This window comes from Cherax quadricarinatus, chromosome 72 (assembly GCF_038502225.1).
Source record: "Cherax quadricarinatus isolate ZL_2023a chromosome 72, ASM3850222v1, whole genome shotgun sequence".
Lineage (NCBI taxonomy): Eukaryota > Metazoa > Arthropoda > Malacostraca > Decapoda > Parastacidae > Cherax > Cherax quadricarinatus.
In genome coordinates, this window is record NC_091363.1 from 21,004,174 (window position 1) to 21,031,947 (window position 27,774).

The 27,774-nt window shown below is 42.9% G+C and overlaps 1 protein-coding gene across 1 annotated transcript; it reads right to left on the bottom strand.

Annotated features, from left to right (window-relative positions):
- Nucleotides 1–1,575: 1,575 nt before the first annotated feature.
- LOC138854857 (uncharacterized) lies at nt 1,576–27,774 on the bottom strand. The gene is made up of 3 exons (XM_070100216.1): nt 27,619–27,774; nt 13,995–14,129; nt 1,576–1,877 (listed from the first exon to the last, which is right to left on the bottom strand). The coding sequence occupies exons 1-3, from the start codon at nt 27,627–27,629 to the stop codon at nt 1,655–1,657; spliced, it is 369 nt and encodes a 122-aa protein (XP_069956317.1). The 5' UTR covers nt 27,630–27,774; the 3' UTR covers nt 1,576–1,654.

Below are 27,774 nucleotides of genomic sequence, written 5' to 3' on the forward strand. Positions count from 1 at the left end.
GAGCCGCTTCTACTGTGACTATGCATGCACCGCTCGTGAGAGCATGAAATTAAATATCTCTACCAACATGGCATAGGAACTCCTTGCTGATACTATGATCTGAATGACAGTTTATGTCAGTTGTATTTACAAAAAACTCCATTGTCTACTTGGAAAGTCTGCAAGGGAGGAATGTGTTGTGCCGGTCTTTTCTGGGCAGAGTGAGAAGTAATCGTGGTAGTACCATCAGTTAATGGTATTGGTCGTTTGTATGAGGTATGTATCAAAGGAGTCGGGCATAACCTCTGTACGTGGAGTGGGTGAAGAAATGGCACCAGCAGAAAGTACAGGGGTATTAGAAGGGGATCCGAAGAGTGGTTAAACGAGATGCAGTAGCAGAAACATTCCCGGAAGGATCAGGTTACGTTACTGCTTTAGAAGAGAAAAAATAAGGTGGGAGAGGGGACGTGAGGGAGAGCTCCTAGGAGGAATGAAAAGGCCGTAAATCCCCCTCTGCGCTCAGAAAGACCCCAGCACCACTAGTAGTGCAGATGCAGCATGGAACCTGTGCCATACCCTACCCTTCATGCCAGTAAACCAGCAGTCCGGGATAGCAACCTTGCCTCTACCGATCCATTTCTGTGGACACTCTAGGGTGGCCGGATATCTGCCATAAAGTGTACCTCCTTCGGCCACCACCTACCAAAATCCGAAAGGTAGCCTCCAGAGATGCAACTATCACTAAATGGAATGTGATGGACCACAGTACTCTTCCCCCTACTCAGGAACTTGTGTGCCTGAGGAGAGAAGCCCAGATGCTGAAAACAGGAAGGGGGGATGGAGAGGGGTAGAGGAAAGAGGGGATGGGATAGGTTAGAGGGGATTGGAGGTAATTTGGTTCGGTCTGAGGAAGACCGAAAGGTCCAATTCCCTATACCAATAGCCTCTCTACTGCGACAAGGAGCATCCCTTAAAGTGGCCAGGAATGTTAAAACTAGCCATGGGTTCAAACCCCACCCATACTGTGGTAGGTCATGTATAAGCATACAGAATGTAGAAGGCTTTAGTCTCGAGGACCATACATTACCCCCCATCCTCCCCGTACTTACGAGGTCCCTCAGCATAGCAGGTACTGGTGTGCATGAAACCCCACTACCCTCTTCATGCTAATGAACCAGCAATCCAGCATACACATCTTAAGGATACCCACAACTAACCTCCAGAACTAATGGTCAGCACTTATTCCACGGCAAACAGCCACCGAGTCTCATCCTAATGGGATGGACAGATTCCCTTTCCCTCAACCTAGTAGGTATAATTTCAGAGGTAAAATACCTAAAGACCGAATGAATTAGAAAGGAGGGGAAGATTATGTACAATTAGATTTGGTCCAAAGAAGTTGACGAAAACTAAAATTCCTTAGATAGTTCGCCCCTTCACCACAAAGGTGAACCCCCCTTCCACACCACGCTTTTGAAGACTGTTTTGATCTTCAGTATCGCCTAATTCTGTTACCCCCAAAATGCTACAAGTCAGTCCTAGAGGGCTATTACTAAATTTATCAAAATATTTTACTCGAGGGATCTATTAATAGAATTATATTAATAAAATTTATTACCACACGCTTTTACATCTTCAACACTGCACTACAACTAAGTGAAAGACTTTACAAGTTTCAGTTTACAATCTTCGCAATAACCTGCATCTTATCTAGAGCAGAAGTGAACGTGTCAAATGCAGCAGCAACGTGTTGTTCCAGGCTGCCTTCACCCTGGCGTCGCTGCCGCCTTAATTCCCGATCCCCAAACGCCGTGTCAAAGAACCTTATCACAGGTTTCCTGGTTGGGTCAAAGAGCGAGACGAACAGTAGCAACCCACCCAGGAAGAAACCAACCACACTGAAACAGGAAAGACAAGTTTTTATATCTCATAATAAGACAGAAAATGGGTTGAAACGACCTTACACAATTTATATTACTTAGGCTTTTTTATTAAAGGGGCTAGGTTTCTTAAAAGAGAGGTTTATGTTGGTGGAAATAAATAGTATAAAATACAGTCACTATAAAAATATAAAATGCAGTATAATGTGATTGACATTTCACCCACACAATGGGCTTTTTCAAGTCACAAACAGATCTACCTGGGGTGGAAGGTATGAGAGTCTAGTCATGTTCAGAATGCTGGGTCAGGTGGAGAATGCTGCACGTGATCTGAGTGGGGTTATAGATTAAAATCTCGGGTAGCTTGGAAGAGATTGGATAAGTATGAGTAGACCTTCTGTAGTGTTTTCCCATTCCTATGTTCTTATGTGGGATAGCGATGAAGGAGTTTCTTGGCCAGTGGTTCAGCTATGTTACAGAAGCCGTTCTGGTTGAAGTTGTTGGATATAGAGAAGCGATAATTCCAGGATTCTTTGGTATTGAGTTGTCTTCTGTGGCGATAAGTCTAATTTCTGTAGTCGATTAAAATGGTTGTGTGAATTACGGTGTTGTACACAGGCATTCCTTGGATCGTCAGACCTGCTTGCATATTGGCGTTTGAAATAAGTGTTTGGAGGTCTCTTGATGTTTTGCTCATGTATAATTTGCTACATTCATTACAAGGGATTATGTATACCCCTGCAGAGGATGGAAGCTTGTCCTGTCTATTACTGGTAATGTCATTGATGGTCGTGGAAGTAGATACTTGGAATGAGGTACTGGAAAATATGTTCGAAACTTGTTTGGCAATGGAGTTGGTGGGGAGGACTATGTATCTCTTCTCGGCAGTCTTTTCTCTGGGTGTGTTGATGTTTAATGTGTCGTCTGCAGTCTCTGATGCAGTGACGAGGATAGTGAAGTTTGGAAAATACTTTTTCAAATACAGGAACTCATTGCTGCAGATTCTGAGTGCACGCAGGAAAGCCTATAATTACACCACGTTTAGTTTTGGTGTCATGGTGAGAGTAGAAGTGGAGAAGATAGTTTTGGTTTGGGGGTTTTCGATAGACTAAATCGAAGTTCATGGTCAGCTTTGCAGAGAACATCGAGGAAAGGAAGCGTGTTGTCGACTTCAAGTGTGAACTGGACTGACGGCTCGACCTGGTTGACCTTGTCTTGGAGAGCTTGAACGTTGAAGCGTCTGGAAATTGTGACAAGACTGTCAACATAACGGAGCCAGGTGACAGACTATGGAATAAAGGTGGAAAAAAACGCTGTTTCCAGACGTTCCATGTATAGGTTCGCTAGTCCGGCACTGAGTAGCAAAACCATGGGTAGTCCAAAAGTTTGCTGAAAGAGGAGATTTTCGAAAGAAACACGTACAGCCAACAGTTCAACAAGGTCGATGAAATCGCTGGCTGGAATAGGAAGATCAAGTGAATCGTCAATTTTCTTGCGCAAGAGATCGATGGCTTGTGTAGTAGGTACTGTGGTGAATAGGGAAGTTACGTCAAGGCTGGAAAGTTTCTTTTCCCTGATGTTGCGAAAGCGATTGAGATTACCCGAGTGTGAGATGTGCTGGACTGATGGTGCCCAAGAGTTTAGAGAGGTGTTTTGCGAGAATTCCTGAGTTGGTGGGGATCACTACCTATTCCCGAAGATATGGGCTTCAATGGGATAACAGGCTTGAGAGTTTTTGGGCAGGCCGTACATTCAGGCAGATCTGGGGTTGCTGGGTATGGTGTGCACAAGTTTCTTCCCTTGTTCTGAGCCCCTCAGAATGCGGAGAATCCTCTGAAGAAATGTTTACGTAAGGTTGTCCACTTTGTTAGTGGAGAGGTTTGTAGGTATCAAGGTCATTAAGTCTACCGAGCATTTTGTTCCTGTAATAGTCAATGTTCATGATAACGCCACCTTTATCAGCGGTGGTAACCCTGATGGTCGTGTCTTCTGCAGTGATGTAACGTCGAGGTATGACTGGGGAGCTGCATGTTGAGATAGCCGCTGATTATTATTATAATCAAAAAGAAGCGCTAAGCCACAAGGGCTATACAGCGGGATGGCCGCTGAGATGATGCCTTGAAGATAGCCTTTTAGGAAGCGAGTCATTGTGTTTAGTTTTTGGCGATGAAACTGAAGTCTTTTTTGGTTTCGTAATTCCTGTTGCGAATTTGAGGCCTAAGCTGAGGGCTTCAGTTTGTGGTTGACAGTGGAAGAGATGAAAGATAGTGATTAATTTCAGGTCTTTCTAAACTTTTCCAACGACTTATCGCAGAGAGTGGAGTTTTCCTAACAAGTCTGATCTGTTGAACATTCGCTGTGGTAACTGCTTCGAATGATTTCGGCTGTGCGTCTGTTTATGCTGCCACAGTGCTGTGCCCAGTGTTCTGGCTTTGAGAAAAGCTTTCATTGTAGCATTGTTCAAGTTACCTGCACAATCTTCAAGGTAGGTCGGAGCTGTAGCGGTGAAAGGAGGTTTAATGTTGGCAATTTGAGGAGTAGATCTTGGTAAGACTGATGCAGTCCCAAAGAAAATTGTCTGTTGCGAAGTGAGTAAGCTTTCAGAAGAAGGTCCAGGTATTCTGTGTGAAGGATCCATTTCTACTGCAGTTTGACACGATGGAAGGTCTACTTGTATTCTTATCCAATCTCTTCCAAGCTATCCAAGATTTTAGACTAACCCCACTCGGTAAATCATCATTCTCAACCTGACTAAATACTCTCGTACCTTCCACCCAGGTAGATCTGTTTGACTTAAAAAAGCCCACTGTGTGGGCGAAACCGTTGTCAAAGGATCATATTATACTGCATGTGTGTTTATATTTTCAGGTTTGTTTATACGAGATCAGGGGATGGTATCCCAAGGTGACATCATTGCACAAGAAAATAAGAGTCAGAGTTTATAAAACTGAAATCCATTAACGGATTCATTTTAATCAAAAGAGGAATTCAAAACCTATTACATGGAACCTGATATTGCAATCTCAATACAGTAAAATCACCCATATAGCCTAAAAAGTTTGCCATTATCTAGTTTAAATAAACTAATTTTAGACCAATTACCAAAAAGACCTCTGCTCAAGATTGACTTCTACTTGCTAAGTATTCAAGTTATAAGCACTTAATATTTAAACCAATTAGAGAAATTTGGTCTACACTGCCCAAAATCTCTAACCATCCTTAAAGATACATCAGCCTTTAAAACTTGAAGCCAATCATACTTCACATCTCAAAGTATGCAAATAAATAACTTTCGGCTAAAGTCAAAATCCCAAAGATATGAACCATTTCATAAGAAAATAGTCGTAAATGAATAAAGTCATTCAGGAGAGTCGTGAAGTTAGTGATTAAAATTTAAAAATAAAACTGGTACATTTATAAATCTACACTAATGCCACTCCCACTACGCTGGATACAACAGTAAAGACATCTTCCAGTACATGCCAAAACATTCTTTTAATGTTCTCTTAGTAACAATACATTAGGAAAAAAATTTAAACTTTTTGAAAGGAGCGTTAAAGATACCTAAAAAAAGTCAGGGGATAAATATTTAAAGACAAGGGGCATCAGAGAGTTCAAGGACGGAACATTCGCCTCTACATATAAGCTCTCGACAGGGGAGGAACTAAAAGCGTAGACTAACAATCCATCATGATGGACGAGATAAAGTTAAAGTTTCAGGAGAGGCTGAAGAATATCTGGTCGTAATAGTCTTAAAGTTAGGGGTGAATGCAGTCTAAGACTATTCCCTCCCCATAAACTTCCATTCCCTCCCCCCCCCCCCGACACAAAGGTTCAGCTGGTTATGACAAGTTACTTTCGTGGAGGTAATGAGAGGTTTCCCTATCAGGGATACGGGATCTAAACGGGAACAGTCAAGCAATTTTGTGAAAGTAATTTTCTCATTTTAGCACCAGAAAATTTAAAACTCAGAAGTGGTCCAGTGGGAAATACGGCTCAGCATTCTGGAGAGGCTAATAGGCGTGTCAGCACCTGCACAGTCTACTGCAATCTTCACCTTAAAGTGAAGACCAAATATCAGATGGGAGAAGAGGCCAGATCATTAGTAGCAAGTAGAAAAGCAGTGCTAAGGACATCCCAAGGAATATCAGCTTTGACGAAGTCCGCGGATAGCAAATTATTAACCGAAAACAGAAAAGTCTGATGAAGTTAAGGAAAAGTGGAAGATTGTCTTTGAGGCCTAAGGAATGAGCTTAGGCCAAGATGTATCACTAAGTGTCATGCGCCTTTTGAAAATCAAAAGACTTAACAGTGGTTACTAGCAAAGGCATTACGAACATAAGTATCCAAGCGGAGAAAAGGGTCGATAGAGGAGACCTTATGAACCTGGAGAGAGTTCCGGGGGTCAACGCCCCCGCGGCCCGGTCTGAGACCAGGCCTCCTGGTGGATCACAGCCTGATCAACCAGGCTGTTGCTGCTGGCTGCACGCAAACCAACATACGAGCTACAGCCCGGCTGATCCGGAACTGACTTTAGGTGCTTGTCCAGTGCCAGCTTGAAGACTGCCAGGGGTCTGTTGGTAATCCCCCTTATGTGTGCTGGGAGGCAGTTGAACAGTCTCGGGCCCCTGACACTTATTGTATGGTCTCTTAACGTGCTAGTGACACCCCTGCTTTTCATTGGGGGGATGGTGCATCGTCTGCCAAGTCTTTTGCTTTCGTAATGAGTGATTTTCGTGTGCAAGTTCGGTACTAGTCCCTCTAGGATTTTCCAGGTGTATATAATCATGTATCTCTCCCTCCTGCGTTCCAGGGAATACAGGTTTAGGAACCTCAAGCGCTCCCAATAATTGAGGTGTTTTATCTCCGTTATGCGCGCCGTGAAAGTTCTCTGTACATTTTCTAGGTCGGCAATTTCACCTGCCTTGAAAGGTGCTGTTAGTGTGCAGCAATATTCCAGCCTAGATAGAACAAGTGACCTGAAGAGGGTCATCATGGGCTTGGCCTCCCTAGTTTTGAAGGTTCTCATTATCCATCCTGTCATTTTTCTAGCAGATGCGATTGATACAATGTTATGGTCCTTGAAGGCGAGATCCTCCGACATGATCACTCCCAGGTCTTTGACGTTGGTGTTTCGCTCTATTTTGTGGCCCGAATTTGTTTTGTACTCTGATGACGATTTAATTTCCTCATGTTTACCATATCTGAGTAATTGAAATTTCTCATCGTTGAACTTCATATTGTTTTCTGCAGCCCACTGAAAGATTTGGTTGATGTCTGCCTGGAGCTTTGCAGTGTCTGCAATGGAAGACACTCATGCAGATTCGGGTGTCATCTGCAAAGGAAGACACGGTGCTGTGGCTGACATCCTTGTCTATGTCGGATATAAGGATGAGGAACAAGATGGGAGCGAGTACTGTGCCTTGTGGAACAGAGCTTTTCACCGTAGCTGCCTCGGACTTTACTCTGTTGACGACTACTCTCTGTGTTCTGTTAGTGAGGAAATTATAGGTCCATCGACCGACTTTTCCTGTTATTCCTTTAGCACGCATTTTGTGCGCTATTACGCCATGGTCACACTTGTCGAAGGCTTTTGCAAAGTCTGTATATATTACATCTGCATTCTTTTTGTCTTGTAGTGCATTTAGGACCTTGTCGTAGTGATCCAATAGTTGAGACAGACAGGAGCGACCTGTTCTAAACCCATGTTGCCCTGGGTTGTGTAACTGATGGGTTTCTAGATGCGTGGTGATCTTGCTTCTTAGGACCCTTTCAAAGATTTTTATGATATGGGATGTTAGTGCTATTGGTCTGTAGTTCTTTGCTGTTGCTTTACTGCCCCCTTTGTGGAGTGGGGCTATGTCTGTTGTTTTTAGTAACTGTGGGACGACCCACGTGTCCATGCTCCCTCTCCATAGGATGGAAAAGGCTCGTGATAGGGGCTTCTTGCAGTTCTTGATGAACACAGAGTTCCATGAGTCTGGCCCTGGGGCAGAGTGCATGGGCATGTCATTTATCGCCTGTTCGAAGTCATTTGGCGTCAGGATAACATCGGATAGGCTTGTGTTAATCAAATTTTGTGGCTCTCTCATAAAAAATTCATTTTGATCTTCGACTCGAAGTCTGGTTAGCGGCTTGCTAAAAACTGAGTCATATTGGGACTTGAGTAGCTCACTCATTTCCTTGCTGTCATCTGTGTAGGACCCATCTTGTTTAAGTAGGGGCCCAATACTGGACGTTGTTCTCGATTTTGATTTGGCATAGGAGAAGAAATACTTTGGGTTTCTTTTGATTTCATTTATGGCTTTTAGTTCTTCCCGCGATTCCTGACTCCTAAAGGATTCTTTTAGCTTAAGTTCGATGCTTGCTATTTCTCTGACCAGTGTCTCCCTGCGCATTTCAGATATATTGACCTCTTTTAGCCGCTCTGTTATTCTTTTCCGTCGCCTGTAAAGGGAGCGCCTGTCTCTTTCTATTTTACATCTACTCCTCCTTTTTCTTAGAGGAATAAGCCTTGTGCATACATCGAGTGCCACCGAGTTAATCTGTTCTAGGCATAAGTTTGGGTCTGTGTTGCTTAGTATATCTTCCCAGCTTATATCGGTTAGGACTTGGTTTACTTGGTCCCACTTTATGTTTTTGTTATTGAAGTTGAATTTGGTGAATGCTCCCTCGTGACTAGTCTCATTTTGTCGGTCTGGGGCTCCACGCATACATGTCTGAACCTCAATTATGTTGTGATCTGAGTATATTGTTTTTGATATGGTGACATTTCTTATCAGATCATCATTGTTAGTGAATATGAGGTCTAGTGTATTCTCCAGTCTAGTAGGCTCTATTATTTGCTGGTTTAAATTGAATTTTGTGCAGAGATTTAAAAGCTCGTGTGAGTGTGAGTTTTCATCAGAGCTGCCTCCTGGTGTTATTTCTGCAACAATATTATTTGCTATATTCCTCCATTTTAGGTGCCTTACGTTGAAATCCCCCAGGAGCAAGATGTTGGGTGCAGGAGCTGGAAGATTTTCCAGACAGTGGTCAATTTTTAACAGCTGTTCCTGGAATTGCTGGGAAGTTGCATCCGGAGGCTTGTAGACTACCACAATGACTAGGTTTTGGTTCTCGACCTTTACTGCTAAAACTTCCACTACGTCATTTGAGGCATTAAGCAGTTCTGTGCAAACAAGTGACTCTGCAATGTACAGGCCAACCCCCCCCTTTTGCCTGTTCACTCTGTCACATCTGTATAGGTTGTAACCTGGGATCCATATTTCGTTGTCCAAGTGATCCTTTATGTGGGTCTCAGTGAAAGCCGCGAACATTGCCTTTGCCTCTGCAAGCAGTCCACGGATGAAAGGTATTTTGTTGTTTGTTGCTGGCTTTAGACCCTGTATATTTGCAAAGAAGAATGTTATCGGACTGGTGGTATTGTTGGTACTGGGGGATTTTTTTTCCGGCATTAGTATCTGTATCTGTTGGTTTGGAGTGGAGGCCATCGACTGTGGTTCCACTCCAGGAATGACTGGATTTGGTGTACGATTTCTGCCATTTCCTGCCAGTTTTTTTTCCTTCCTGGCACTAAAAAACCTCTCCCTCTTGAGTGGCTGTGGCTACCCAGGTTTTCCCATGGCCTGGATGTTTTGTATCTTTTTGTCCCCTTTAGATGGTATGCCTGGCAATTTAAGTTATAGCACAGTCTTTCCTGTACTGAAGAGGTACACATTTCAGGGTGAAAAAGCTTACAGGAAGGGAGTTTGCATTTTCCTGTTGTCATATGGACATGACATTTTCTAGGGTGGTCATAGTTGCATGTCCCATCTGTTTTTCCAGATTTCCCATGCCAGCAGATACCAAGTGCATAGTATGTGCACAGGCTTGGTTTCCGTTTGCCTTGGGTTTCTGTGACTGTATTCCCTGTTGGTGCATGTTTCCCTGTCTTATTCCTATCCTCCCTAGCACCAACAATGGAGCTCCCACCAGTTGTTTTTGGTAATTTATCCTCACTATTGCTATTGGAGTCCTCTTGTTTGCTATTTCCTGCGGTATTTTTAGTTTGCAATATTGGTTTTATCTTATCTTTGACTACACTTGTTTCCCTACTATGGCTCCTGTCCTCTATGAGGTCATTTATATGTATTCCTTCCTGCGTATAATTCCCGACTACCTGGACAAAATCTCCAGCTTCACCATTACTGTCTCCCAGGACAGTATCTCCAGCTTCACCATTACTGTCTCCCAGGACAGCACTATCAGCCCCACATTTACTGACTACCAGGACATCACCTCCAGCCTTACAGTTTGTGACTACATGGCCAGTATCAAGGGCAGTACCATTCAGCCCAGACTTTTTATGTTCCCATCTGTTGTAGAAAGCTTCCAGGTTTTCTATGAAAGCAGCTTTGATGTTGTCCTCTTTTAATACCCTTGTGATTTTAGTCCACAGATTTTCCTCATTTGGGCATACCCAAAAACACTTCTCTGTTTTAATACTGCTTGTAGCTAGTTCTGGGATATCTGCACAAGGAGCGTGACACCAATTTCCACAAAAATGACAATTTATCCATGTGGAAGCCCGTTTGTTTGACTGACCACAGACTACACACAGCTTCATAATGATGTGAATGGTTGATTTACTGCAATTCTACTAGCAACCTCTTGAATATTATATTAATAACCTTAAATGAAGCTCTAGCTATTTGTATTTCTGTTTCTAACTCTTTTTGTATATTGGACAGCTTACCGTCACGTTCCTGATTTTTAATGTTTGTGTTTATAAGGGCGCCTACAACCCCATCCGTTTACAGTCTGCTTTATTGTCCAACGAAACTGTTTGAAACCAGTCCCGGGTTCGGACCAGTCAAGGGTTCGGACCAGTCGATCTGCTTTGATCAGTGGGTCACTTATTTAAAACATACTGGTCGGTGATTTGAGCTAACACATGAAGGATCTACTGGAAATTATCTACCCGAGTAATATGTGATTTGACTGATACAAAAGTATAACTTGCGTGTTGAAGAGCCGGTGATATCTGGCAGCTCCTACAATGACGTACAGTCGACCTCTTTGTTTATCAATCGCTGTATCTGGCTTTTCTATTTTTGTTTTTTCCGTCTCCACCACAATAAATGCTATATTATCACTATAGTTGACTGGTGCAAATTTTTATGAAAGCCAAATGTACTATAGGAGACTTGCGTTTCAAATTACCACACCAAACTTCTATTTACTAGAAGATTCATCTACTTTAAAATTGCACTGGTAAGATCTATGACACGACAGTGACAGGTATCAAGGCCTAAAGTACCCTGTTTACGAAAAGATAGAACTAAAATTTTTCCAACAGCTGAGGAAGAATGCCTCGAGACCAAGTATGACGAAGTTGTAAGAGGACTGCGAGGGCTGACTGATGCAAATGCTGAAGCATACGAATATGAATGCCATCAGGACCATTTTCCAACGATCGGCAAACGTAAAGCATTGTCTACTTCTAGAAGTGCAATAGGCACACGAGAATTATCTGCAAGCCGAAGGCAGTAACAGACTGGAAGATTGAAGAAACGAGGGGCATAAATGGAAAAGGTTTCCAATTTATGTGGCATTTTCAAAAGGGGGGTTGCATTGCTGACACCAGCAACCCCAAGAATAGAAGCAGGGTCTGAAGAGTACTTGCCATTATTTCCATATTTTTTCCCCCCACACTGCACTCACACAGGAAGCCAAAGTGACTAGAAATCCCGCCAACAAGCTAGTTTAGCTTTTCCAATGGCATGTCGGACGGCTAACACCGAGGACGAAAATAGTCTAAATATCTCAGCAGTTTAGGAAAAAGAAGGTTAGCCACTAAAGTAGTTGGACTAGTAAATGGCCCAAGTCACCAGGTCAAACAACCAACATGGGTACGAGGTCGAGAATACATTTGATAAGTAGATCAGGGTCTGCTTCCTGTAGATCTCTGAGCACAGACTAGATAAAGTAGGGTACAGTTGAGAAGCAGATTGACAGATCTATGCAAGTGATTGAGAGGGTCGATTAGAATCATAGGGGAGCGCTAAACCTGTAGGATTATACAGCGCATGTGGGGGGGGGGGGTTGGAAGGTATTCAGGCTAAATTCAGGGAACCTGGGCACAGATTCAATTCCCTAGATCAAGAAACCCTCGCCAGTATCAAGGAACCTCCTAGAGGGGTTGTGAGGGTCGAAATTAGTGGGAATACCTGTATTTAAAACTGAGGGAGAGAAGCAACAAAACTGAGCGCCACTAGACTGTATACAACTTGTCAAAGTATATGCAGGTAGCAGAGTAATTCAGCGAAGTATGGAAAAAAGCACTGTAGAATGACATACTGTGATAATCAAGAAGTGCACTTTCAATGAAAGTCCCACTGGGAATGGATCCAACGACTAAATAAGATTTAGCCAGAGACAGGTACAAAAAGGAGCACAATTTAGATTCTTGCCAATAGGTATGGATAAAAACCTGGGGAAAACACCTGAAGGCTTTGCCTATTACCCCCGAGGCCTCTAATATTCCACTGTAAATAAGCCCTGATCTAAGAGCGCAAGAGCAACATTTTAAGAGTTGTCTACAGACCAGGAGAGTGTCAGGCCACCATGTAGAGGAACTAGGAAACTAGCATAGTGAAGTATTGGGATGACGAAGGTGGTGTGAATTAAGTCGTGGAAGGTGAGAAAGATGTCAGAGGTGGACTGCTGTCCATCATAGGCGTCGTCTCCTTGATAAATGCCGAGATGGCTTCAATAGTTTAGATGAGAAGTCAAGAGAGATTGGCGATAGAGGGAGATGTAGTTTGGGTGAAGAATGGAGTGGTAGGCAGAAATTTTCAGAGAGGCAGGCGAGTGCGCGAATGTACTGAGGAGCATTCAGAGGCATTTCGATGTTAATGTAGAGACTCTGAGACAGGGAGAGAATAAAGTTTGGGAATGTCATGTTTGGGGGATGGAGGTCGTTTGGACGTAAATGACAAGGTAGACTTCGGAGAAGGAATATGTGGTGTTCATTTAGATTGGAGGGGGCGTATGGACGTCAAAACATGCGAGTAGGAAGATGAAGTAGGGACAGCGAGACTTTGGTTGGACGGTAAAAGGTGGGACAGTTGACTGCGCAAGCATGGGACAGGAAATTGTGAAAGCAGGCGCCACAGGGGTCTGGGGTCGTCTGGAATAAGATCCGTGGAAGTCTCCTCTAGAGGTGGAGATGGGAAACTTCCATAGTGCAAGAGAAGCCCTCTCTTTAGGACAAGGAGGGTGGTTTCAGGATGGAATGCCATAGACGCAACACAGCGCAAGGCCCTCAACGGAATGGGACGGACAACACCATTTCCCCAACCTTGGAGCTAAAATTCCTGAAGAGAAGACCCCAAAGGCTCAAAGCAGGAAAGAAGGAGGAATATGAGAATGGAGGGATGGGGGAAGGGAAGGAAAGTGGAGGTAATAATAGTCGGAGGAAAAACAATTCCTCAGACCAAAAGTTTAAGTCAGGATTAGGAGTCCCTGCTTAAAGAGGTTTAAAGAAAATGCGTTATTTAAAAGAAAATGAAATTATGAAACTCGTGAAGGAGAACCTCGCATTTAGGGAAGCTCACCAGTATTATAGTAGACTAATCGAGGCATTTTCTAGTTATGGCAGGAAAACTAAATACAAATTTTTATAGTTCATGGGTACATTTTTATCTATACAGACTAATTCAAATTTAGAAGATGCATCAGTCTTCAATATTGTAGTCTCAAAAATACGTAAAGATATTAAAAATGATTTGTGAAAAATCGCAGTAACTTGAAAATGTATCAATACCCAGTTTTTTGTGACTCTGGACTAAAAACTTAAAGCTGCTTTTTTACAGGAAACAATTTCCTAACATTGATCTTTTAGTATCTGAATTCCTGATAATGCAAGAGCTTTAACTTGATGGATCAAAGTTTAAAATTTGGCAAGTGATCGAACTAGGTCTTACTTTGATTTACAAAAATCTATAAAACTGGGAAAAAAATCTGACGACCACTAAGGTCAGCCATCAGATATGCCTAGAAGGCAAAATTTTGCAGATTTTCAAATCTTTCATGGGAGGAAATCGGGACTTTGATACGGGGTGCAGATACGTCCTGGGAAAAATATCTTGCCTGTACAGAACGTTTCCAACGGTGTTTGTTGTCCTGGCCAAGGGTACGTCTGTCCTGGCCTCCTTCACCTCATCTTCAAGTGGCACACTCAGTACCAGCCTCGTGCAGGTCGCTACCAGCAGAAAAGCCACCAACCTGAAAATGAATCAAGATTGTAAACAAACATTCGTCCGCTGTTGCATTTATAGGCTAGGTAACCTCACTGAAAAAGCCGGCGACTGGCTTATTGAACACTCATGGCGACAAAGCAACACTGAAGTACCCTTGGCAAATCACTAGCATGAATAAAAAGTGAAAATACCTTAAAGAAAAATCCCTTCCAAGTGTTGCCTTAAGACTATTGCCGACTACAGTTGCCTACTGTGTAGTTCCCGGTGTTAAATGTGCAACATCTACAAGAGTAACTTCATCACTTAAAAATTATCGAGAATTAATACACCACTGCAAATAAAAAATAAACCAATACTTTGTAGTTAATTAAAATAATCAGCGTCAACAAAAATGGCATTAAATTATTAGTGTCTTAAGAGACTAAAGGTTTCTCCAAGTTCCTCGGAAATGTTAAAATCCGGGACAAAAATGGAATGGTAAAAGCCCTGGAATTTAAAATTAGTTATAAACTGAACAATTTAAATGTATTCCCACTAGCAACATTTTTCCACTATTCGTAGGTTAACTAATTCCATTTTAGCAGATCATAGTAAACAAGAAAAATGTAGTCAAAGTGCAGTCGAAGCAAAAAAATTGCAGAAGAAATTTGGAAAAATCAGCACAAGGAAAAATTTTCAGTATGTTCCGAGTGAAACTGTATTGTATAAAGAGAACTAGTGTCCCCTATAACGAGGTTTGGAGGGCTGATTATAATTTTTGAAATTTAGTCTTACAAAATTAACAGACGGCAGAAGTTAAGTAGAAAGCCTACAACAGGATTATACAGGATGTGGGAGGGGGGTTGGGGGAAAAGATATTCAGGCTCAGTTCAGGGAACTGGAGCACAGATCCAATTTCCTAGATCAAGAGCCCCTCACCAGCATCAAGGGGTACAACAGGGAAAAAAATTGAAGTTCTTCGGTACCGGCCATTTCCAGAGCTTGTGGCAACACTGGGGTCACGCTGCTAATTCGTCCTGACCTCAGTGATATTTAGCTCCGCTGTGTGTGAGAGAGACTCAGCAATCAACATTTGCACCAATAACTCACTACAGTTGTGACCGGGTGTGGAAGTGTGAATTGCTCATTACTCTAAAATTTGTTCATGATTGCAGCCATGTATAAACGTAAGTAACCATTCTTACAGTATTCATTACCTTTGTAACTTGTGAGTTCATTACCTTGTACCTAGTTCAGAATTCAAAACTTTGGGGCCCAGTCCCTGGACCCATTGTGTACCTCTGTAATCTGTAAATACCTTTTTAACTTGTCATGATTGTGACTAGACCTACCTGGAGTTCATTACCTTTGTAAATTGTGAATTCATTACCTCTGTAACTTGCTCAGCTATCAAAACTTTGAGGCCCAGTCCCTGGACCAATTATGTACCTCTGTAATCTTTTGACTACCGCTCACAGGATGGGTATGGGGTGCATAATAAACATTTAACTACTGTCTGTACTAAACTTTCAAATTGTTTAGGATCGAACTGTTAATGAAGGCTCGCATTAGTCCAGAAGCACAAGATTACCTGTAAGATTAGTCACTGGAAATACACCTTTAATCGAAACTCATTCACCTTAAGAAAACCTAGATGGGTTAAAAGTGATAAGTTGCTATTAGCCTTTTAAAAGGAAGAACCAAACTGAGCTCCGCCGTCATCCATCCCATCTCGGGATCGAAGTTCATTCAGGTATACACAAACAGTTATAGATTATCATACATAGCAGCACATGTGGAGAGAATTTAGGATAACCCAAAAAAGTCAGTGACATTTCCGAGGAGTTAATAAGTTCACTTGCACACTGGTATACCACTTACATCATTGCATTACACTGTACCCGGTATCTACTTCAAGTGGGACAGTCTGCTCTTTGTATCTTTCCTTCTCTACCTTTATTCCTGATAAATATTTCTGGTTTCTTCCTTACCAGCACCTCATCTTAATTAGTATTAAGATCACGTAGTATCTCTTGGGGGGGTGTCACTGACTCGTGGCGATCAGTCACAGGCTCTCACTTCTGAAATCGTCGTACCGTAGAGGGAGAAGCCGGAAGCATGATCAAAGACATGCGGAGGTTGATGTATTAAAGGGGTCGGGCAGAACCTTTGTACCAGGAGTAGGCGACGAAATATTTCCAGCAGAAGGTACCTGGGCGTTAAAGTCGCCAGAATAGTCAGATAATGAGGTAGGGTCGTAAGAGGGAGCTATAACAGAAAGTGACCCCGAGATAAATTTCATGGATCTAGGACTCCATGGTTAGGTCACTTTTTCCAAATAAAAAGACGGGAGGGGGGGGGGACGTGGAGGGATAGCTCCGAAGAGGAATGAAAGGGACGTAAATTCCACTCGGTGCCTCAGAGGACCTTAATGCAGCCAATAGTGCAGATACGGCTTGGAACCAGTAGCATACCCTTCCCTTTATGCCAGTAAACCAGCAATCCAGGATAGCAACCTAACATTTACCGAGGCCCCTAGGTGGACAAAGTGCGATCGGATACCCACCACAAGAAGACCTCTAGCCATCACCTCTCATGATCTCACAGGCAATCTCCAGAGATACACCAGTCACCCGAAAGAGTCAGGCTACCCCTGGGAGACTGGAGGGGGATCTGGGTATTCTCAGATCCAGATTTCACGGCAAACTACACCAAAGACAACTGAATGGGATGGACAACGATACCCTTTCCCCAACTTACGAACTAGAATGCCTAAGGGCTAGATCCCAAAGGCTGAAAACAGGAATGGGGGGAGGGGGAGGGGTGGAGGTTGGATCAGAAAAGGGAGATACTTAGGTTCGGTCGAACGAAAACAAAGTTTAGATTCCTCAGACCAAAAGTCTTCACTGCGCCAAGGAGCCCAATTGTAGAGGTAGGCTCGTCAGATGGCAGTTCCCAAGTGATGGTAACTATACGAACTAAATTTGATATTCTCCTTAGTGATTAACTTCTCCTGGAATATTTGTTTTACTACATCTTCATTGTCATACTGAAGTTTTCCAGCTCGGGCTGACATTCCAGCAACTTTTATCAACTCCCTACATGATGGAGCATGACAAAGTAATACTAATTAAGTATCAAGTTGTGAACACACAAGCCACTATTACTCTCGCTATGCACACTAATTCCATATCCCCGATTGTGGCAGTGCTTAAATAACGATTCTTACAGCAGGGGTGGGAAGCCTTTATGTTGGATGGCAGCATTAATGGTAGCCGTAATCTAAAGTTCACATTCAAAAAATTAATGATATTTGCTACTAAATGTTTTTTAAAAAGCTTTAACTTACGAAAAATACTTTTTCAGAAGGCCGCAAGTTCCCCCACCCCTGACCTAGAGCAAAGTTCTAGGCTGAAAGTGTTAAGAGTAGAGCAGCCCAGTCCGTAATAACACCACTTCATAATATTAAGCCTCCTATCTTCCCTACACAAGTCTTGTTTCTCAGACTTCACCATGTCCCAACAGTAACCTCTCATCACTCAGATTATTCGTGTACCTTTCACTAACCCGCAATCTTCACTACAGTTACTAATCTTCTAAGACCTACTATTTAACATACAAGTTGTGGAGAGGGGGGAGGGAGACATGTACTGTTCAGGAAAGAGGAAGTTCCTCAGTGAGGGGCGAAACATTCTAATATCCTGAACTATACACAAGTCTTTCCCACAACATTATCACTATTTTTTCAAACATTCAATAAGCTGTTATGCACTGCGAACTCCCTCCAACCGTGATAACTGCAAGATGTCAAAGTACAGCTGCCGGTGCACTAATGAATGTACAGTTACGAACGTTCAACAATGTTTTATTTGCCACCATAATCCCTCCTTGCACATTTATGGGCTGGTAACACCGTTGAAAATACTCCATAATACCTAAGAATAATGCCCCTCCCCCTTTCGTGGTTTTATTTTTTGTTTCAATACCTCACGAAGGCTAAGACCGGCAATCTAAAAAGAATTAATTTTCATATTTTTAGCCCTCTCATCGCCATCTGGCGCAGTCAGACAACTCTGCCCCACATGTCCAATCCACTTTGATCACCTCCATTTTCACTAGGATGGTTTTCAAACAGTCATGACTCCCACCAAAAGCGTTACACAAGTTTTTTTAGACTGACTACGCAACATGTGCTACAAAGATCTATAGTTCCTGTACACCTTCGAAATAGCCTCTCCAACCATTCTCGCGTTGCTACGAAGCCAACTAACGTCCAGTTACTCGCCAGAGGCCTATTTCCTTTGTTCAAAAACCCGGTACCTTTATTCCTTTGTCAAGTGTCTTGACCCTCACTCCCCCCCCCATAGGCTGTGGCAGTCTCTGCCCAGGACTTCATATCAGGCTGGTTTTGAGCTTCAGTTAGCAGATCAGACTGCTCTTTTCCTGGTACCAGTGTCTTCAACCTCTAACTTTTAACCTGAGCCGCAGTGCCATCCTTAGCCACTGAAACCCCTTTCCTCTGAGGAAAAAAAAAAAGTAAGCACTACCCAGCGTATCTCACTGGTCGCCGGTGAGTAGCGACTCACTGCCGAGGTCCAGGTAATAAACCCTGGACATTAACATATATCCAGCACATCCAGTCCAGCAGCCTCCGAATCTGAGAGTACACAAATAATTCCCCTCAAACAAGGTGGTACGCCACGGACCCCCCACCCCCTCTAGCATCCCTTCATCAATCTACGGGGCCCTTCCTACTAATGGGAGAAATACATTCCATGCCTTTGTTATCAGATGGTGACTGCCAGGGCTCTGACTGCTGCACCTACTGACGAGAGCACTAAAGCTACATGTGCAACAATCCTGTAGGTAGCTGCAACAAATTCTGGCAAGATTGCACGGGGCAATTTAAGAACACGCTCGTCACCCACGTAACTGGTTGTATTACAGACAAGATTGAGAGACTTGTGCAACATGGGAATCGCTGAGGAAACGTTACGCCACACAGTGGCTTCATCAGTCCAATACAAAGCAGAAAGGTGCAAGGAGGCAGAAGGACTGATTACCTCAAACTACTACTCTTACACCTTTCTGCTTTGCCTTCGACTGATTAAGCCACTGTGTGGCGATAAGTGTCCTCAAAGACTTATTTATTGCACAAGTGTCAATCTTCAACTTGGTTTTCAAAACCAAGTATCACAGAACACTTAATTTTACTGAAGATAGTCGTAGGTTAGTTTCCACCATCCAAGAACATCAATAACCATTATCCATTTATATCTTTTCGATACGTCCAACAGGCACACTAATAGCCTTGACTACCATGCAATATTGCAACTTGTCAACCACCGCGTTGTACACTTCAGCGAGTTTCGAACCACGGAAGATTAATTACCAAGAATACAAGACCAAGCAGTTTGGCGGGTTACAACTGGGCGTCTGAGTTTTCTTAATTACCTATATTCTGCTTTAAGTATTTCTCCAGATAGTTTTGCTCAAAATGGGGAGAAAGTAAATTGGAAGGAAACTTTCTAGTGAATATAAAATGCATAATACTTATAAGTCAAATAACCAGCACCAGAAATAATTTAATGTCGTTAAATGTCGAGAACCAGGAATTTATAAAGAAATATAAAGGCTTACAGGTGGATAAATTAGACATGTGCAACACTTTGGTATCTAATGAGGAAACTTCGCTACAGTGGCTTCATCAGTCCATACAAAGGAGAATGGTGAAGAACAGGAGGAGATTACGGTAATCAGTCCCTCAGCCTTGAGACGATCTATTCAAGAATGATGGACTGATTACATCAACACAATCTGAGGGACTGATTACCTCACACTCCTGTTCACCATTCTCATTCGTATGGACTGATGAAGCCACTGTGGCGAAGCGTTCATTAAAGATACCCAAGTGTTGCACATGCGTCTAATTTATCAACCTGTCTGTTCTCCGAACCAGTCATCGGGTTACAGGTGGCTTTGGGTAAGATATGTACAGCCGAATGTCAGTCTAAAGAATCAGACTTCTTGCTGTAATGTCAAACCCTGTAACCATCAGTAATATTAACAGTGACACTGCCAAAGGATATCTGTGGGTATATCCCATGAAGTTAGTGCGTTCGCTTCATGCTCTAGCATCTACCTGGTAATTTCTAGGGAAATGAACACTGGGCATCAACTGAGCTATGAATGGAAATAAGTCACTGTCTGACTTTTTTGGGTTATCCTAGGTTCTCTACACATATGCTGCTATGTATGATAATTCTATGTAACTGTATTGTGTATACCTGAATAAATTTACTTGCTTGCTTACTTACTAATTCCTGTGCCATGCATGGAGACGAGCTAATCTCCTCCTGGATCTTTCGGACTACAGGAGTATAGATTAGTTTGGGTCAGGGTGCAATGGTAATTTAGAATAGGAAAAAAACTAAGCTATATATAAAAAACAAATTGCATATAGCTGTGCCGTGAGCAAAGGATTATTGAAAGGCGTGCACACATCACAGGCTATTACCTCCCTCGCTGTGACTAGTCAGTACAGACTAGAATCCTGGAAACTATCAAATCATGGTTGGATTATGGTAGTTATCGCTGTAGGGAGGGTTCCTCTCCCTACACCTCCTACAAAGATTAACCAAGCATCGTCTAAAGACAGGTGGACCAAGCTGATCTAATTGCAGATACTGAGACCACACCCCAGAAGAGGGCCCAAATCTGAATGCCAAAAGAAACTTGTTCAACGCGCAAAGAACCTTTCTTCATTCCCTAGCAAGGACGCAGCATCAGCCAGTGCTACCCGGAACAAATAGCGCTTACGCAGCCCCAAACGGCAGATTCAGGGATGCTCACCAGAAAATATACTTTGAGTAAGCTTGGGAAGTGCATAGCGCATCCAAGTGGATTCGGCAGTTATCCTCTCCCTGGAATGGCATTCAAGGTGCGGTGGAAGAGCAATATCTCCTGCAGAGAATCTGCCCAACTTCATACGATCACTCGTGTCAATCTACGACCAAATATCTTCCAAAATGTCGCCTACTACTCGTAGGAAGGGCAACTCCTTAGAGTAGTCCAGGACACGCAGGCTGTCCATGTCTGAACTGAAAATAAGAAGCCAGTCCAAGGGAAAATGTATAGAAGCAACCCACTATGTTGTCCACTGCCAATGTCTGATAAGCCACCTTTAATATCATGCAACATACAACATACTCGTGCAAGGTGGCCTCCATACCATCAGGGATACCACTGATCAAACATTGGCTATGCAGTATGCAATGCTTAAAAATGTTGTCCTGCGCAGCCATGTCCCACCTACTCGTGTAACACCTGCGAGTAGCACAAACGAAAACCCTGAATTACAGGTTATGGAAACTGTTGATGTTACAAACTGCTCCAGTCAGACTGGAGAACACCAAATATTCGTTGTCAGATGTTCTCCAGGAATATGACATTATAATCATGGGGAGAGGGCGCTAAACTCAGGATTATACAGCGCTCGTGGGGAGGGGGGGGGGTGGAAGGTATTCAGGCTCAATTCAGGGAACCGGAGCACAGATCCAGTTCCCTAGATCAAGAGCCCCTCACCAGCGTCAAGGAACCTCTGTTGAAGGGTTCAGGGATACGAATACCTCCAATGTGTGAACGAGTCTGTCAAAACCCTCGTGGATATTACCAAGTCAAACCAAGGAGTTAGTCTATTGGAACTTGTGAAATCCAAACTGCACCTTACAGATGCAGCTTCCGACTATGTACCATCAAAGATTTAGGTGAACAAATGAAGTTTTAACATGTCGACCTATAAATCATACCAGACCTGTTGTACTAATTAAATTTGTTAGGTTACCCTCAAAGCATTCCATTAGTCAGATTTATATTAATCAGACCTGGAAAGAATACTGTACCAGTATTTAAGGTTTGAAATTTAATTGCACGGAAACCAATTTAATGAAACTAGAGAGAAAAAAAATACTAATTTGAAGCTACCCGAAGATGCATCGAACTTTTCCAATCCAACAATTTTGAAGTTAATTATGTTTACAAAGTTTCAAATTCGCCGCCATTCCCCCCTCCCCCTTATATTCATACTAAAATTCGCCGCCATCCTCCCCTCCCCCTTATATTCATACTACTCAAATTCGCCGCCATCCCCCCCTCCCCCTTATATTCATACTACTCAAATTCGCCGCCATCCCCCCCTCCCCCTTATATTCATACTACTTGTGTATAAGAATATTCTTTTGAAAAAAATCTTAGGGACTGGATGTTCAATATTATTGATGAGAAATGTTACCACTACTTCAAATACTGAATGGGTGGAGATTGAACCCATGGCAAGCTAGTCCTAAAACGTAATTAGGACTCTTAAAGATCAATTTTACATGCTCATTTCTAAGCCCAGCTCTATCTAAAGTATACTACCATACCACAGGATGCGACCCCCACAACAGTAACACCCAGGTACCTACTGACTGCTAGGTGATTATGGGCAGTAAAAGCAAGGAAACTTTCAGATTCCACCCTGCAGGAGATCGAACCATGGGCACGTTATGCGAACTGCACGAGATACCAACCAAGTCACGACACTTGCCATGGGGGTCAAGGCCCACCAGTTCCCGAATTTCAATACTATAAATACTAGAATCCCAAGTTATCCGTATATTCTTTGGAATAACGGAGCTAGTATACGGCAGACAGCCCTACTTTATATTACACTGTGTACACAGTCATTAAATTTCTTAATGAAAAACTCCTTGGAGCAAACTTAGGATATAATTAGTTTACCGAGAACACTAAGTACATGAATATTAGTTCATCTACACAGTTTACCATTGTCCCCATTTGTCCATATTTGGATAAAACTAATCAATAAGAGGTGAATAGGTTACATGCCGTCTTGCCGACCATTTATGTAGTCTACACTAATAATGAAATTTGAATATTCCTTGGTTAACGAAGTTTAAGTCCAGGAAAAGGACAAAAATTAGAATACTAAATAGGTTAAGAGGAATCTTTTCTAAATTCTTTTTTTGTCGATATTTACTCAAATCAAGAAACTTTGCTGAAGCTAAACCGACGTAACATTCCGCTTTCTTGGCAAGTTTAAACTAAGTACAATGAAGTGTAAGTTTTTCCCCACTGATTCACAGTTTATTATAGACTAAAATTCTACTGAAAGGCGGTCTCAGTGACGGCAACAGTTTTCTGGCGATTACTCCTGTCAGAGGCACACTGACTGCTGAGACTCTCACAGAAACCTCACGCTACCTGCAGGGAGGAATTTAGACCTGGGGGGGGGGGCCCGGAGAACAAGGTTTGGGGGGCCCCTCATGGTCTGGTCATTCACCTCTAAACTGACGCTAATCAGAAATAGAAAAGTAAAGTTATTCAAAGGGAGAGAGAGTGGGCGGGGGGGAGCTCCTTTTTTTTTCTGATCCCTCACACTAATTCCTTTTATTAAACTTTTCTTGTTACATTTTGTTATAAAGGAAATCCTTCGTCTGGGGGCCCCTCGGCAGTTGTCCCCTTATAAATCCGGCCCTGAAGTCTACCTGACCTCTGCCCTAGATCCCTGACTGCCCTTTCTTACAAGGGTTCATGAAGGGCTGTTAAACTTCAGATTTGGAAGGTTACACTTCCTTTCAATCATTGCTTCCCATTCCCTAAAAACAGACCCTTTACAGGTTTAGCGCTCCACGACAAACTACTGCTTTTTTAAGCCGCTCCTGACGTAAAGTGAAAACTTCTCGCCAAAGTAACTGAACGAAACATTTGGGTTCTTAGTAACTTGGCAAATACTATTTTTATGATTTTCAAGATCTATATTATACACATTTCTAATTTCAGTTGTCCTACAGCCAACTACCTTTACAATGTCCAGCTTGAGCACCCGTATGTCCTAATTAGGTTTTGGATTTCAATGTTGCTCGATTTAGGCAAATTACTTCCCATCTAGATAAGATGACCTGAAAGTCGACACCCTAAGTCAAAGAAACTAAGGGGCACCCGCCCCCCCGCCCCCCCATCCCCCGACTACTATGCTTACCACTATAAAATACTTTTTCTATAATTACCTTCACGTTTGCTTTGTTTCGTAACGAAGCTTTGTATCTTTCCTAATTCAGGATATAACTTAAATATTTGATGACAGGTGTGAGCCTTTCTCAGTCCTCTACAACAAGACTGTCAAATACTTAAGTTATACCATGAATTAGGAAAGATACGAAGCTTCACGTTACGAAACAAAGCAAATGTGATGGTAATTTTGGACAAGGTAGATTATAGTGGTAAAATAAACATGTTAGTTATCCGACTGCTCCTTCGTCTTCTGCTAAGTCAATGTCTTCACTTCAGTTTTATTGCAATTAATATTTATTGTGATTCCATTTATGACATTTATGTCTGTAAATGTAAGATTGTTGCAGGGAATAAATTTTAAGAGTTTAGCTTTAAGAACGACACAGCGGGTTACTCAAGTGCTCAGTTCGAAACTTTGCAAATTCAACATAATTAAATAGATTGTGAAAATTTATACTTTGGGAGAGAATTATTAAAATTACAACCCATCTTCAATTAAAACTTCACTGATTTTTCTGCATATAAAGATGGAAATAGACCCACCCCCCCAAAAAAAAAAGTAATATAATATACACACAGTTAAAGATCTCTAGGTGCTGGCAGAGTACATAAAATTTACCTGAACTCGTTAAACAGTAAATTCAGCGATTTGTTAAACATTACTATCAGAAGAACTGAGCGCTAAACCCACAAGGGTCATACTGCGCTGAGGTTTGTTCAACAGAAGCTATATTTCCGACCTAGCTTAAACACTGGTTAACACCCACGGAATAATTTTAAGTCTAGGTTGGGTTTGGAAATAAATGGTATAAAATACCGACACAATGGCAATATAAACACAAATGCAGTATAATGTGATCCTTTATTGACTACGTTTCGCCCACACAGTGGGCTTTTTCAAGTCACAAACAGAACTACCTGGGGTGGAAGGAACGCGAGTATTTATAGTCCGGCTGAGGTCAGGTGAAGAATGCTGCATCTGATGATGTACCGAGTTGGGTTGTAGAGTCTAAAAACTTGGGTAGCTTGGAAAGGAGACTGGACAAGTTTGTGAGCAGACCTTCTACAGTGTTCTTATGTGGGATAGCGATGAAGAAGTTTCTTGGCAAGTGGTTCAGCTATGTTATAGAAGCCACTATTCTGGTTGAAGTTGTCGGATATAGAAATAAGTGATGATTCCAGGATTCTTCGGTATTGGGTGTTGTCTTCTGTGGCGATAAGTCTTGAGTTTCTGTAGTTTATTGTGTCTGACGACACAAGGAATGCCTGCGTACAACACCGTAATTCACACAACCACTTGATAAACTACAGAAACTCGAGACTTATCGCCACAGAAGACAACACCCAATACCGAAGAATCCTGGAATCATCACTTATTTCTATATCCGACAACTTCAACCAGAATAGTGGCTTCTATAACATAGCTGAACCACTTGCCAAGAAACTTCTTCATCGCTATCCCACATAAGAACACTGTAGAAGGTCTGCTCACAAACTTGTCCAGTCTCCTTTCCAAGCTACCCAAGTTTTTAGACTCTACAACCCAACTCGGTACATCATCAGATGCAGCATTCTTCACCTGACCTCAGCCGGACTATAAATACTCGCGTTCCTTCCACCCCAGGTAGTTCTGTTTGTGACTTGAAAAAGCCCACTGTGTGGGCGAAACGTAGTCAATAAAGGATCACATTATACTGCATTTGTGTTTATATTGCCTAGGTTGGGTTTATTAGGTAGTCTAAAACAAGTGTGGCATTAGTTACATCTTCGAGTGATCAAAACTTGTAATTACAATGTCCTGTGTTCCAACCTCTTACCCAGACTTATTTAGGTAAAATAATTAGTTATCACAACTCTTACCACTAGAGACTATTATTGTAACTACAGACGAGTGGTATTGATCAATAACATTGCGCTAGCCAAGGATTCGAACCCATGTTGTACTGGCCAGCCTCTTGGTAAGCGAGAACCACATGACGTTGGGTGGTCTTGCGATTTAAAGAGTCATGCTGTTCTCGCTTTCCATGAGGCAGGCCAGCACAACATGGGTTCGAATCCTTGGCTAGCGCAGTGTTGGTACTAGAGACTATGTAGTACCAAAATCAACCGCTGAGCGATAATGTTACTCGTGTAATCTTAAGTTTAAGAAGAAATGTTAAGCAGGCAAACCACCTCCCCTCATCACCCCCCAACCTATCCCCCCCAGAACATACCCCTCCACATACACCCCCCCCCAGTAAAAAAAAAAAACATGCAGGCTACACTAGTGCTTAAAAGTTTGACGAATAAGATTAATTTAAGTTAACCCACACATGCGACAACCGTGAAGGGTGTCAAGCACGGGCGGCAGGACACCTGCGCGTGCCAGCAGCGGCGGCAGGACACCTGCGCGGGCCAGCAGCGGCGGCAGGACACCTGCGCGGGCCAGCAGCGGCGGCAGGACACCTGCGCGGGCCAGCAGCGGCGGCAGGACACCTGCGCGGGCCAGCAGCGGCGGCAGCACACCTGCGCGGGCCAGCAGCGGCGGCAGCACACCTGCGCGGGCCAGCAGCGGCGGCAGCACACCTGCGCGGGCCAGCAGCGGCGGCAGCACACCTGCGCGGGCCAGCAGCGGCGGCAGCACACCTGCGCGGGCCAGCAGCGGCGGCAGCACACCTGCGCGGGCCAGCAGCGGCGGCAGCACACCTTCACCACAGTTAATAAACAGACGCTGAAAATATTAAGTGAATCCTACGAGGCTTCCTTAAGCTTCAAAGGAGAAAGTACATTGTCAATAAATTCCGGGAGCCATTATTATTATTATAATCAAGGGGAAGCACTAAACCCGTAGGATTATACAGCGCCTGGGGGGAGGGGGATGTGGAAGGCATTCAGGCTTAATTCGGGGAACTGGAGCACAGATCCAATTCCCTAAATCAAGAGCCCCTCACCAACATCAAGGAACCTTCCCTGAGGGGCCGGGAGCCACCAGGTACCTGGTAACGGATATGTAACATGTCGAAGAGACCGCAATTTACACCTGTATCCTACTCTCTTGTTCATTACTTATGACCCTGATTAAGGGGTTATCTGGTTTATAACAGACCTATATTTAATCAGCTGGGGGAGGGGTCTAAACCCTTAGGGGTCGCACAGCAAACAAAGGAATAATTGGAGAGGGAACAAAGCTCAAATTTCGAGGAACTTTTCACTGGCAACACTTGAGCTTCCCTGGAGGGTGAATTATGGAGTCTTATTATTTACGACTGTCTATGAATATAAACTTGAGCCATAAATAATCTTATATCCTCAATACATTTGTTTACACATATTCAGCGTTCAAATACCTGTTAAAATACGTTAATTCGCCTCCGGGAACATGTGCCTGCCCATAAACACCTGTCTATGTCTCTTGTGTTCATACACCACTGTTTTTGTTTAAGTTTACATATATTCGTTCAAAAATACAACAAATTACTCGCCTGAAGATCATCTTGCCAGAGAAGTTCCTCACGTTAACCTTCCCTCAATGATGGTGAACGAGCACTGAGGTATTGTTACCTCCTGAACCTCACCACCTCGCTAACCCATACAATACTCCCAGCCAATCACAGTCCAGCACTTTATTATTCCATCAA